The 13594-nt window shown below is 43.0% G+C and overlaps 1 protein-coding gene across 4 annotated transcripts in view; it reads left to right on the top strand.

Annotated features, from left to right (window-relative positions):
• Positions 1–13594, top strand: part of DNAJC13 (DnaJ heat shock protein family (Hsp40) member C13) — a 1694551-nt gene that overhangs the window by 269699 nt on the left and 1411258 nt on the right. For all 4 annotated transcript variants that reach the window (XR_015300721.1, XM_086942056.1, XM_086942057.1 and 1 more), the window contains exon 5: positions 7118–7159. Coding sequence is in view for 3 of the 4 variants with exons in the window: in XM_086942056.1 (XP_086798182.1) it covers positions 7118–7159 (42 nt within the window). In the remaining variant the exon portion in view is untranslated. The remainder of the gene's footprint in view (positions 1–7117; positions 7160–13594) is intronic.

Genomic DNA, 13594 nt, shown 5'->3' on the forward strand with positions numbered 1-13594 from the left:
TGTGACCAAAACGGTCCAGGACAAGACGTCCTGCGAGGTGAGCCGAAGATCAATTCTCGACCAACAACCCCTCGCACCAGTAATGCAAGTGCCTTCCCGAGCGTCGGGACGTAAATGACGCCAGGCGTCATAGAGCGAATTATCAGTTAAGATAGACGAAAGAGCAGTAGTGGCGCGCGGGTGGGACATGTAAGAACCAGATCGATCCAAGGACACAGAGAGAGTAACATTAAAATCCCCACCCCCAGATGATAGCTGCAGGACTGCAGGAGAAGATAATATGCCAGATGTGCTGAAAGAACTCCGGATCATCAGAGTTCGGGCCGTAAACCGACGCGATGGTAACAGGCTGAGCCAGTAGTAAACCATGTAAAGCAGCATACCTTCCCTCCGGGTCAACGAGAGCTCGGGAGGTCTGCCAAGGGAGACCACGATGCAACAGGATTGAGACACCCCTAGCATAGGATGAGTAGGTGGAAGAGTTAGATTCCCCCCAGTGGTGACATTGAAGTCTGGAGACAGAACCGGGTAGCAGGTGCGTCTCCTGTAAAAGGCATATGTCCACCCTGTGGCGCTGTAGATGTGCATGAATCAGACGAACCTTACGGTAATCATTCAGGCCGCGGACATTCCATGTCCAACAGATTATTTCAGCCATAAGGAGCATGGCGGGGAGCAGCATTAGGCAGAGCTAACAGCAGGCAGCGCAGTCTTACATAGCACATGTTGAGAGAGGGGAAGTCGAATAACAGCTGGGGGAGCGCAAATAAGGAGCAGCACAGTGGAGTAGAGACCACCCTCGGGCGGCTGCAAGCGGGCCGGTCTGACTTGAAGGACATGACGCAAAAGAAAAAGACCTCAGCAACCCACGAGCTGTACAGCGGGGGGACGTCACCCATGAGACAACAGTAGCACCTATGAGGCATCAAGTGGAGCTGCAAGGCGTAGCTGGGAAGCACCATCTAGAAAAGACATAGAACATAGCACTATGGAAGAGTCTGGTCCATACCAAATACAGGGTGATGGCGACCTGCAACAATGTTGCGCAAATAGCTCAGTACAGCAACAGAGCAAATTGTGAGTGCAAATTGACAATGGCAACGGAGTTGTGTAGAAAGCTTCGTATTGTGTCAAAAACCAAACCAGAAGCCCACCCACCAAATCCTCTCCCCCCCCCCCCCCAAACCTCCCCCAACAACCCATACAGAAAGAAACCCAACCACCCGCACCAACCCCCCAACCAGGCTGAGGATACCACCCACACCACCCAGGGAACCCACTACTTGGAGGGGGCAACACATTGTGAACAAAGGGAATCATCCCGGTGAGGGCATGGCAGGACTCCGCGAACACCCCCGCAGAATAGCAGGGTGGCCAAGCAGGAATGGAATGGTGACATCGAGAGCAAATCACATATGTAACAGAAAAAAACAAAACAATGTTCACACTATCAGTCATTATCACTCAATCGATTCATTTAGAGACTTTGGAGGAGAGGATCTGGATTCCTTATCGAGTCTCTTGGCAAAAGCAAGGGCCTCTCGCGGGTCAGGAAAGACCAGAGTTTTGGAGCCCTGATGACCCACAGCTTCGCCGGATATGCCAGAGAGTATGAGACCTCAAGCTTCTGAAGGATGCGCTTGGCCGGCAGGAACTCTCTTCTAGCAGATTGAACAGACCGGGTGTAGTCCGGGTAGAAAGAGTGTGTTACCCTGGTGCGTGATGGTGCCCTTGTCTCGAGCCGCACGAAGAATGGCATTGCGATCTCGGAAGTTCAAAATCTTTGCCTTAATGGGGCTGGGAGGCAGGCCATGACCAGGACGCGGGCCAAGGGAACGGTGAGCACGTTCCACGACAAAGAATGAGGAAAGGACATCCCAAAGATCTTCCTAAGGAGTTGTTCAATAAAGTCTTCCATCTTAGAGATTTTGGTGGACTCGGGAAGGCCCGTGATGCGGAGGTTACTCTGACGGGAGCGGGCTTCCAAATCCTCATTCTTCTCCCGGATTACAGTCAGGACTTTATCCATCTGGAGTAACTTCTGCCTGTCCTGTATGGCCGCATCCTCCGCGTTGGAGATCCGAGACTTTACATGGAGGAGCCTGTTGTCGTGGGAGTCAACTTGTGCCTTCACGGAGTCGAAGCGGGCGGATAACTGCTCGAGCTGGGAAGCTATGCCAGTAACGGTCTTGTTGACCTCAAGCATGTTCGCCTTCAGATCATCTTTGCGGCTCGGGGGGGGGGAGGGGAGGGGTGGGGGCTCCAGCATCACAGCAGAGTCCGTACCGTCCGAGCCCGTGCCGTCCTGGCGTGAGGACCTCCGTAGTTCAAAGGCTATCTTGGGTTGCTTAGGATCAGACTTCCCCATGGAGGGGCACAGTTCTGAATGGGCACCAAGTCACACGGAGCGGGATAAAAGCCGGCAGGGCTGGGAGGTGAGCAGACCGTAATAGGCTGGCAAACTCCTCCCCCGCTGGAAGGCATGGAGTAGAGAGGCCAGGAGAACAGACCTTAGTCCGGGCACCACAGGCAGAAGGGGAGAACTGAGGCACAGCGCAGCGTGGGGCCCTCTGGTCCAAAGCAGCAAGCAGTGGGCTTCGGGATCAGAGGCCAGGGCGCCCATCCCCCAGGTCCCAATGGGCAGCGCGAAGTTTGTAGAGGCACCATGGGCGGGAGCGGCGGGCCACAGGGGGCAACGCTCCTCCAAGACAGATAAGAGAGGGCAGCCGGGTGTTTGCTACTTGTAGTGTCTGATGAGGAGTGTACCTTTTGTACATCATGTGTTACGTTGAAAGAAGAGACATTTTTATATTTTTACTCTCCGATATGGAAAGTGTATGTGGATACCTCTGGACATCCTCAAGATGGGAGGACGATTTCTATTTTTGCTGTGTAATATGGAATGTGCTTACAGGTATCTCTGGCCATTTGCAGCATAATAAGTATTTGTTATCCAAGAGGTTCCCTGTCCCTGAGAGGAAAAATTAAAACATATGGCAAAGAAGTTAGCTGGGTAAAAGTTTAAAGCCTTTTCTGGAAGGACATGAAACTGAATTGAGCTTGTAGTGAGTACAGAGGACATTCCAAAGTGTAGGTTCAAGATAACACATTTTCCTGCCTTGACAGGTGTGGCGAACTAAAGGAATCTAAAAAAAAGCAGAAGTTAAATATGGAATGCCTCGAGTGACAGCAAGGGACTCAATATGTGGAGCCAGTTAAAGGAATGGACGCCAGTCGAGTTACAAGCTTGGCAGGTTTTTTTTATTGGCGTCTTTGCAGCAGTATTTTGAAACATTTAGTAATCTTGCCATAAGATAGTTATGGAGACCATGGTAAATTGAGGTAGCAATCGATAGTCAAGTCTTTAGACAACGATGGGTTGGTTGCACCACAAGCTAGCTTGCAACAGTTTTTTCTGGGAGGTAGGGCAAAATATTCGGGCTCAGTCTAAGATATTAATAGCTCAAAGCATAGGTTTGTGCAAAAGTTGATGGGAAAATAATCTATTTTTTCCCCGATATGTAGTAACTAAATCACTATTAAGCTCCATTTTCTTGTTGTTTCCATTCTGTTATTATGGTTTGCTTTGTATGTTTGTGTGTGCTCAAGGACCGATTTTAGTACATGCATACACATATGTTGACAAGTTATAAAGGAGGGATTTGTGTGACTTCTTGACCTCTTATATTTGCCTTTTTATCTGTTTGTGGCTGTGATACGTGCTCAACATAGAGTGGATCCTTTAATATGAACGATGGAGTTGTCACATTGCCACTTTGTTGTTTTCAATTGATGTGTAGTAGAAGATCCCCTTTATCAGTCAATTCCTTACTTATTACTTCTGTACATAAAGAAGTTTCCTAGTTTTTTTTTTTTACACCTACAAGTATCCTGTCTGTTCAATTTAACGCGAAGAACTATAGAATTTTACACGCATTCCATCGAAAGCCAACTTCGCCTCTTAAGACTAAACGCTTTCACTCATATACTTTGACAGGGAACTGTAGGATTAGGAAAAAGCTAATTTCTAGTGATGGATTTTTACATTCAGTGTGATTTTGTTCATCCATACCATTCTGTTCAATTCTTTTTTCATGGAAATTCCACTCTGTTCTTTTTATCTTTCAAAATGCACATTAAAATCTATGAATGTTTCTCCAGATCTCATCCTGTTTAAAATCCAAGAAAGCATAATTTCATAATCAAATCATGCATTTGTGGCTTTTTTACTGAGCAGTAGACCAGTCACAGCCCCCTCAACAAGGCAGAAGATGGGTGAGTTAGCCAGGTGGAGAAGTGGCCTCATCTCCAGGAAGTATTAATGTTTGGACAGAGGTGCGCGCAAAAAAGCAATATTGGGAAACCTTTTCTCATGAAGGATCTTCTTTAGATCCTGCCTTCCTTTGTAATCTATTGTGTAGTTTGGGACTCTGTTACAATTTAGTCATCTATTACAGTTTAATCATCTGTTAAAGATTACACAAATCTTTAAAAAATAAAATGATGCAATTTAATAAATTATCTGTAAGATAAGTTATTTAGCTTTGACATAGTTCTTCGACGGGCAAACAAATGTTCTCCACAATGTTTCTTCCTCGAGTGATCAACTCTAAAGTGGGTCTTGTGTATACTCAAAAACAAAATCAAAACGTCCTCTTTTCCATGTCCCAAAGGGATTGTAAATAATTCTTTTCACCCGTACTAAAAGTATAGGATCGTTCCAAGGAAAAGAAAATTAGCTAAAATAATTGCAAAATTCACTCAATTTCCAAACCAAACAATGAAGCACTAGATTTCAACACTTACTTCTGGCCCAATTGGTACACCTCTTTGGGGTGAAGACATACATTCTAAAATAATAGACTTTAAGTTTCTGTCCTGAGTAATGAATACGACTAACATTTGAAAGGATTCTTTAGGTTTATTTTGGCACAATTAAACTTCCCACCTGCAAAAAAGTAAGCAAAATCAGCCCCTTTTGGCATCTGCTCTCTCATCTTTACCTTTGTAATTGAGCCATTGGTAGGTAGACAAGGAGAAAATGAAGACAACTAATAGCCACTAAAAATCACCTTGTTTGCCAAAGATCAGTGTATGTTCCACAGCACTTGTGAAATTTTACAGATCGTCTTCGGTGAAATGCAGCTTTCACAACACTCCCAGTTTCAGTTGCAAATGTTTATCCCCCAAGTACCTTGGCATTTAACAATTCTTAAATATAATTTGGCCTTGATGGACATTCTGTATTTTTACCTATATTGATGGGTTAAGCTTGGATTCTCCTGGTAGAATTGTATGAGCTTTTTGCTGAGTTTCTCACCCAGACTCATATTGTACCCATGTCTTGCCATACTCCATCTCTGGCGAACTCCCCAGCAAACATAAATATGCTATTCGCCTTAGAAAGTGGGCTAAATAGTAAAAACAAAGGGAGTGGTAGCACACTTTTGGCAAGCAGCACACAATTCGCCCAGATGCACTGTGGTAAATGTGCTGTGTGTGATCTCTTACTTTAGGCTAAAGGTTTTGCAGTAGTTACCATGCTGTATATCCCTACAACGTGGTTCAGGATATTTTAACTTCTTCAGTAGAGACTAACACTCATGTTTAAGGGTGCTGGAAAGGCTGCTTAGTCTTCTATGGTTTCTATTTCATTCCCAGAGTGCAGGTGAATACCATTGAGTTTGCCAGCCCAATACCTCAACAGGAAGCCAATCAAAAATGTGTACAATGCATCTGGGTGAACTGTGTGCTGGTATGCCGCGTAGTGTGCTCCCTACCCTTATTGTATAGTTAGCTGAAAATATACATAGAACGCCTAGCAATCTTAAGTACGCTCAGGGCAACTTCGTGGTCTGACTTTAAAAGACGCTGTGACATAGTGAACCAAGGGTTGCTTGAACAATGGGATAGGGCATACTTGAATGTTTCCCAAATATGCTTTGCTTTTCCAGGCAATGTAGAATTGTTTTTGATAGCTGCTTGCCTTTCCAATGTTATAGTTTTGGAACTGAAACCTAAATGAATGTACCACACCTCTTATACTGTTCATGCCCAGCCTGGAGTTCACTGCTGTGTTAATCAACCGCTAGATTTCCTAGTTGAGGGGTTGGTAAGTGTGATGATTCTCATTGGGTCTTCAATACGTAGCTGTTCTATAGAGTGATTTAGTTCACTTAGTGTAAACAGCTGAGATTGGGTTTCAGTAGGAGGAGAACGCTACAGGAGTTAGAAATGTGATCCAAGTTGAATCCGCTTTCCATCAGCCATTTTGTAAACATGTTGCTTTGCTCCTATATGAACCACCAAGGCAGATATCTGCTCACTGAAAGGATACATATATGGTCTGTTGGGATACCAAAAGACTCTAGACCATTCCAGAAGAAGTGTGGTAAAACATATTGACTGGGCTGTCAAATCATCTGCTCCAGAATATGGAAAATTCGCACATATTGTCACCTTTGGTATTTATTATTATTATATTATTATTATAAATTTTATAGAGCGCGTAGTCACCCGGAGGTATCCCAGCGCTAGTTTGATGCCTGGAAGATTGGGGAACATTTACCAAAGTTCATTTGCAACCTGGTGGATGAGGTGTATAGTCTCTTGGTGTCTGTGCTGTATGTTTTATGGAACCTTAATAAAGTACAGACTTTAAAGAAAATGGTTTCATTTAAAGTTAGTGCTATTACCAGTGTCCAACTCCCCTCTTGCGATCCCCTTTTCGCTTCATCATTTAGCTTTCTCATATTTATTGTGACTTTTTCCATGCAATTATTGCTTTAAATGAAGTAATAAAAACAGTTAAATATAAAATTAGGTAAACCTCGAGAAAAAGGGTGTAATTCTAATTTATTACTTTTCTTCTGTAATAAGTATTAGAAGTTTCATTAATATTCCTTAAGAAATTCTAATTTGAATTAAAACTGTTTTCTAAAACATAAACGTTTTGCGTAGAATTTATATGTAGAATCCACTGTAAGTGAACAGTATTGAACTATTTTTCATCCACTAATTTGAGAACTTCTTAAGCTAAATTTATTTTAGATTTAATTACAATGTTTTTGTTTCAGAAGTGTTTTATTAAAATTAACTGGTCCTTGCTTTTCTACAGAGATTCCGGACAGACTTCTCAGAAGGGAAAATCACAGGAAGGGTATGTTTTAAAAGATAACTTTTTAGAGTAATGAACGTTAAAATGAGATCCATGACAGTTCTTGAGTGTCCTGAAAGATATGTTTTAGTCACACAGTGTTACAGGATCACATGGACACTATTTTACACTTTATATAATGTAAAGTTTGTCATATCTGCCTCTTGTTTTATTAGATTTTGTTAAATTATTTGCATTTATATTTCTTTCAACTCTCAATGGCTGCAATCATATGCTTTTGAAATGGTGGATTCTTCTACATGCCACTGGTTCGATAACTGCATCAGTGCGGATACTGGTGGATGATAGCTGCTTGTCAAGTTCCCCGAGTGCTCAGAAGTTGATCTTAACTGAAGATTGTTTGTGAATTTGTGGGAGGTGTTGGAAAGGTTGCTCCACTTGCTGCGAATTTTCAGAGATTTTCTTGGAAGTTTGTTGGAATTGGACCACAGATTGTTTTGAGGAAAGGAAGGGACATTCTGCCTTCGATGTGATGTTATAGTTAGCTTTGTGCATGATAAAGATTTTGAAAGTAATCCATACATAGAGGAAGGCCAAGTTCAGTCTCCTTCTCACTGGCCTGGTGGTCCTTTTGATTATTTGGTTGCATAACCACCATGTCGTGCACGTTGTAGCTGTAGCAGATATGTGGTTTCTTTACAGACTGTCACCAGTATTGGCCTTATCCAGCTATTATGTATGCCATTGTTGTGAAGTGTTCTTTCACAGTCTTGGTTGTTGCAGTGTTGGAGTTTAGAGCACTTACAGTGAGTCTCCTTAGTTTTTCAGGAATATTTAATTCCACTCTCCGTTATCACTTTGTTAAACATGGGAACTAAGCTGACTGAGTCAGTACAGGGAAGAGTATATAATCCGTGAAGGAGGTCGATCATTAGAGAAGGGATCCTTGTTAAACATTAAAAATGTGCATGTCGCTCAGTCTTGTGTATGTGTTTGTTTTTTTGCTGCTTGTGTAGTAAATCATGTACTGTGTAATCTCCAGCCTTCTAGTGTTGGGTTTCGGAATATTACAGACTGTTTTTCATAAAGTAATACTTTTGGTTCGAACATGTAACAAATGACACATGAAATTCACAATTCACAATGCACCAGGACACAGACTCCACCTTAAATTAATTATTCTGCCATTGTGTTTGGCTGTTCATCAAGGTACTCATTTGAACAACGTCACATTAGCAACTTTGACCCTGTAAGTTGAGAAATTCGGCAATACTTAGAACATTTGATGACACCGAAGGTCTTTTGTAATGAAATGGCAACTTCTGAGATCGTCCTGGGCAGGTTGTATAAGAACAAATAACTTCGGAATACTTCATGGAAAACACGCCCTTGAGTTCTGCCATAGTTATTATTCCAAATTCCCTTAGTCCAACCTGAACTGGGTGTGCAACCTCTGCTTGCCAAGGGACCACAACAAAACCAGTTGCTCAGCATGCAAGCATTTTATTGAAAAAAGGCAGTTCTGAACTGAAGACATAGGCGGTGGGTGTATTAAGTTGTCATGGACCAAGAACTCTTAGTGTCCGGATGGTACCTTTACCAAGCAGTTAGATGACACCACAGTGAACATATATTTTTCTGCCATGATCTATGGCATTGCTTAGGAAGGGTGCCCATAATCCACATTTAGTACAGGACTATGATGCCGGGGGCCATTATTGTAAAAAAAATAAAAACGCAACACACAATATTAAGACCAGTCTTAAAAGAGGATCGACTTCCAGAGCTTTAACCAAAGAAGGTAACTTGATTTCGAATTTGAACGGCCTCAAGGAAAGAACAATGCCCGGCTCTAGCTTCAGCTCGATGATAGATCTCGGGGCTCAAAGAGCTCCAACAAGGGCATCAAGGAGTCTCAATGCCAAAATGAGTCAAAGTGCAAATAACTTTAGGAGTGTAAAAGATGGTCTTCATTACATACTTTCAGTGACCACAGCTGTCCGAGGCATTGGTTAGATCAACAGTCCATAAAACACTTTTCAGCACTGCCTCTTCCACTTCCTGTAAGCTAATGCATGGTGGGACGGGATTTAGAGAAATACTACTTTACAATCTGTGCATAAAATGTAATCTAAAACAGCACATGCACCAAACGGAAGAAATTCTGCTCCTCAAACTCCCGTTTATAGTTTGTGCCCTTCCTCCTTAACTGATGTATAGACGTTTTTGGAAGGGTTCTAGTTCAACATTAGAATAACTTTTCTTTTATTACATTACTTCCTTTAGGCACTCAAACTAAAACTACCTTTCCGATTGGGAATTTACAGTTTAATCTGAGGTAAAGTCTGTGTTCTGGTGCATTAAGAATTTTAGGGTCGTGACCATGTGTCAGTTATCGCATTTTCAGAAAGGGATGTTGACCGTTTCAGAAAGCTGGGGATGGTACTTGTGAGAAAGAACAGGCTGATTATAAGCCCCGTTACAGATTCCTGAGAGGTTTACTCGCCTGCCCTCATATTTTCTATTCCTCTTATAATAATGACACTTAATCTATCTTTTTTCCCTTTTCAGAGGTTATCACTGTTCGGTAATAACCATATTCTAAGTACAACACATTCAGATATGGTTCAGCTTTTTAGGCAGCCGGACATTGAAATGCTACTTGATACAAACTCATTTCCCAAGCTGACCTAACAAGCAAGAATTGGCGTTGGCTGACATTCTTTTTACTTTGTCGGTGCTCGTTTTGTTTTGTCATTTTTGCAAAACTTTATTATTCGGGAAGTTGCTGGGCCTTCGTCAGTCTAAACAAATAAATGGTGGCTAAAAGCAAAATTGTTTTGCTCTCAGAAAGCACATACTTCCATAGGACTCTCTGACACTTACGGGAAGTGCTTTGTATGTGAATGTGCTCCTTGTGAAAGGGCAGTATGCAGTCACTCACAGTAAAGTTGTCCAATGGCTGAAGAGGACTGACCCCTTGCCCTTTTGCTTTATGCTTTAGTGAGTGGCAGAAAAAAGTGAATGGCCAATGAATCTAAAGGGCTCACTGAAAGCCTCTGTAAGTAAATTATCTATAATTTGAGTAAAATCAAAAGGTCTTGGTCTAATGCCAGACGAAAAAATCAGAAGCACTGCATATTGACTCTGTGGACTGACGGTAGCACCTCTGGCTCCTTGCTGCATGGAAAGCCGGCTTCATTGCTCAGACAGAAGGTCAGCAATCAATTCTCTGTCTCTGGGTTTAAGTGCTGTACTAGCACTGAAGTATTACAGCACAATAGACACTATGCCTAGGTTTCTTGGTTTCAGAAACTAACGCTAAATACATATCTCTGCCAATGGATCAGTTAAATTTCTTCATTCAGCAATCATTCTGTGGTTGAGGAGGGGAAACATCAGAGAGCGGTTCAACAAGCACACGAAAATGAGGATGCGTTACAAACCTACAGTGTTTGAAGGGCATGCTGCATTTCAGTTGTAAAGTTTGTTTTGAGACTAGCATATCGTAATCAGCAGATAAAAGGAACGTGTTAGCCTCTGGCCTTAGTTTTGCCTATAAATGGGCTTGGCCTCAGTTATTTAAAAACAAAGTAAGACTTTACCACCTCAGCCATTTTTCCCAAAACATGGGTGTAGTTGAAATTACATCAGACCCTGTTATTTCTGAGGTGGGATCAGAGAGACTTCTATTTCAGGACCTTTGACCTGAACGGTAGATAATGACCATTGTTGAGTACTAGAAACTGCAGTATTTTAATACCGCAGGATTGGTTACAGGAACAAACCAGCATCTGCAAAATAGGCAAAAGCTAAAGGCAAATGTACTTTCTGGAGTTGAGATGTCAGAATTATATGGATTATAAGTAGTAACAAAAGAGGGCGATTGCTTAATAATGTCCATGACAAGTCCCTTAAGTATTCATTTGTATTAGTTAGACATTCAATACCCGTCTAAAGAAATGATTACTCCTTATTAGGGCCTCGTTATGGGTGTTCCGGTATTTAGAGGTGTAATAATGCTACCGATAAGTAGCAATACTGCAAGTTGACGTATTGCCTCCTGTAAGAAACTGGATTGTTGATTGACTGGTTTATGAGCCGTGGTCAAGCAGCAACCACGGTCTTTGTCAGGGTGAGGCACAATCCAACTCTGAATTAACCTGTGCTCAACCCTCTGGTAGCTTATCATAGTACTATCAGGCTTAACTTTGAGTCAATGTGCAAAAAATATCTCGCAACACTTCAAGCAGTAATTAAGTGAACAACACCAAGCCAAATGAATCCCACACCAAGTTAGTAGAATGGAGTAATTTTTAATAAATGGAACAAGACCAGAACGACAAAAATTCCAGTCAGCAGAACCGGAGTTACAAATTTAGCATCAAAAAGCACAAAGCGCCAACTATAGATATCGAGTCACACTGGACCAGGTCAAAGTCACAAGTGTAGGCTAACCGCAATGAAGCACAGGTTGGCGACAGTCTCCAAATTAGTCCTTCTGAAAGTTTACATTCTCAAATCAGTGCCAAGAGTCCCATTTGCGGTGGAGGGGCTGCAAAGAGCAGGGAGAGCATTGAGTGAGGCTGTCTGTGTAGCGCAAAGAACAGCCAGGTGTCGTGGACAGGGGTTGCTGGAGCTTTTAATTGGTGGTCCCCGCAAGCTGTTGATGCTGAAGCGCAAAGAAGTGTCTGCCAGAGCGTTGTCTTGAATCGCAGTGCGAGCAGTGAAGTCTTGGTGTATAAGGGCCCATTCGCAATCACAATGGGCCAGAAAACTTAACTACAGCTCTCTGACGACACCAAAGGTCCAGGACATCAGGGGCACCACTTGGGGGTCAGGAATCCTCTTCAGCTAGATTCAGGTGCTGGAGCAGGATGTTGGGGAGCCTTTTATGTCCCTGAGGCTTAGATCAGGAGGCCAGCAGTCTAGCCCTTGTAGTCACTTTGGTAGCACTGGGTTCAAGAAGAAGTTGCAGGTCCAGTTCTCTCTCAGGCAAGAGGACAGCAGAGGAGCAGAGGAGAAATCCTGCAGGGTAGCAGTCCAGCAGAGTAACCGTCCAGCAGGATAGCAGACCTTTCAAAAGCACAGCAGTCCTTCCTGACAGAGTACACGGGTCGAGAAGTGTGCTGAAAGTTTGATTTCTGAGGTCCAGTATTGATACCCATTTGTGCCTTTGAAGTGGGAAGAAGCTTCTAGAGGCGTGCTATGGAGGTGCACCGGGGCCCTGCCCTCCATGCCATATCTTCAGACTAACTACTGATGTTTAGCAGCCTTTTTATGGAGGCAGGACGCAGCCTAGTCAAGTGTAAGTTGGATTGTGCCCAGTTCCTCCCTCTCATCCTGCCAGTGATGGCTGATCCAGGCCCACCTAACGTCCCTATTGTGTGTGGCTGTCTAGAAGGAATACACAAAGTCAAACTGTCAACTACACCCATTCATGTGACCCAGAGACAGGCTGTAGGCACAAAATGGCTAATGTAGGAAAAAGCCCACTTTCTAAAAGTGGCATTTTCAAAACCGTAATTTAAAATCCAACTTCACCATAAGTTGGGATGTTACATTACAATTCCAAAAGACATCAAACATGAACTGGTCACCTTCTCCCATATGGAAATTACTGCCTATTAAATGTAACAAGGTAACTCCAATGTTATCCTTTGCAGAAATGAAAAGGGAATTTTAAGAATTTTTCACTACCAGGACATGAAAAACTCAAAAGCTCATGCCCTACTATTTTTTTTTTTGAAACATTTTTATTTTCATCACATCAGCAAGTTGTATCAATCGTATACACAGCAAATTTGGAACACATCTCAAGACATCAATATGCATTTCTTCAATTATTATACATAGTCTATCCCTCTGATTGCCTATCAGTACCACTCCGGCCATCCCTACCTCCCCCCTCCCTTCATTCCTCATCCCCATCCGATCCGTCACTGTCATTGTCCGCAGGTGGATCACAAGTATTTCCCCTGTAATCATTCCAAGCTCCCCAAATTTTAGACCACTTTCTGGGGCATCCTCTATTACTAAACACTGCCCGTTCAGTTATCATAGCCTCATCCATGTTCATGCTCCATGCTGAGAGATAAGGCACCTCCACCCGCCCCATCTCTGCGCTATATTCCTTTTAGCTATCATTATTCCGAACGTGACCCAAGTTTGTCCGTGGCGTGTAAGATCATTAGGTTCCCATACATGTAACAAACCTCTGCGTGGGTCAGGTACAAGCAATACCCCCTGCACCTGTGACATAGTACGCATTACCTGGGCCCAGTATGTTGTTATTCTGGGACGTTCCCATATCGTGTGGAAGAACGTTCCTTCATCTTCACACCCTCCGAGACAAAAGGGGTGGTCTATTCGTTGCATCTTGTGTAAAACTAGTCTGGTGTAGTATGAACGGTGCAGAATTTTCAGTTGTATTAGTCTAAGGCGTGAGGGTATTCCGGCCTCCCTCGTGGATGCCAA

This window comes from Lissotriton vulgaris, chromosome 10, assembly GCF_964263255.1.
Source record: "Lissotriton vulgaris chromosome 10, aLisVul1.2, whole genome shotgun sequence".
NCBI classification, from domain to species: Eukaryota; Metazoa; Chordata; class Amphibia; order Caudata; family Salamandridae; genus Lissotriton; species Lissotriton vulgaris.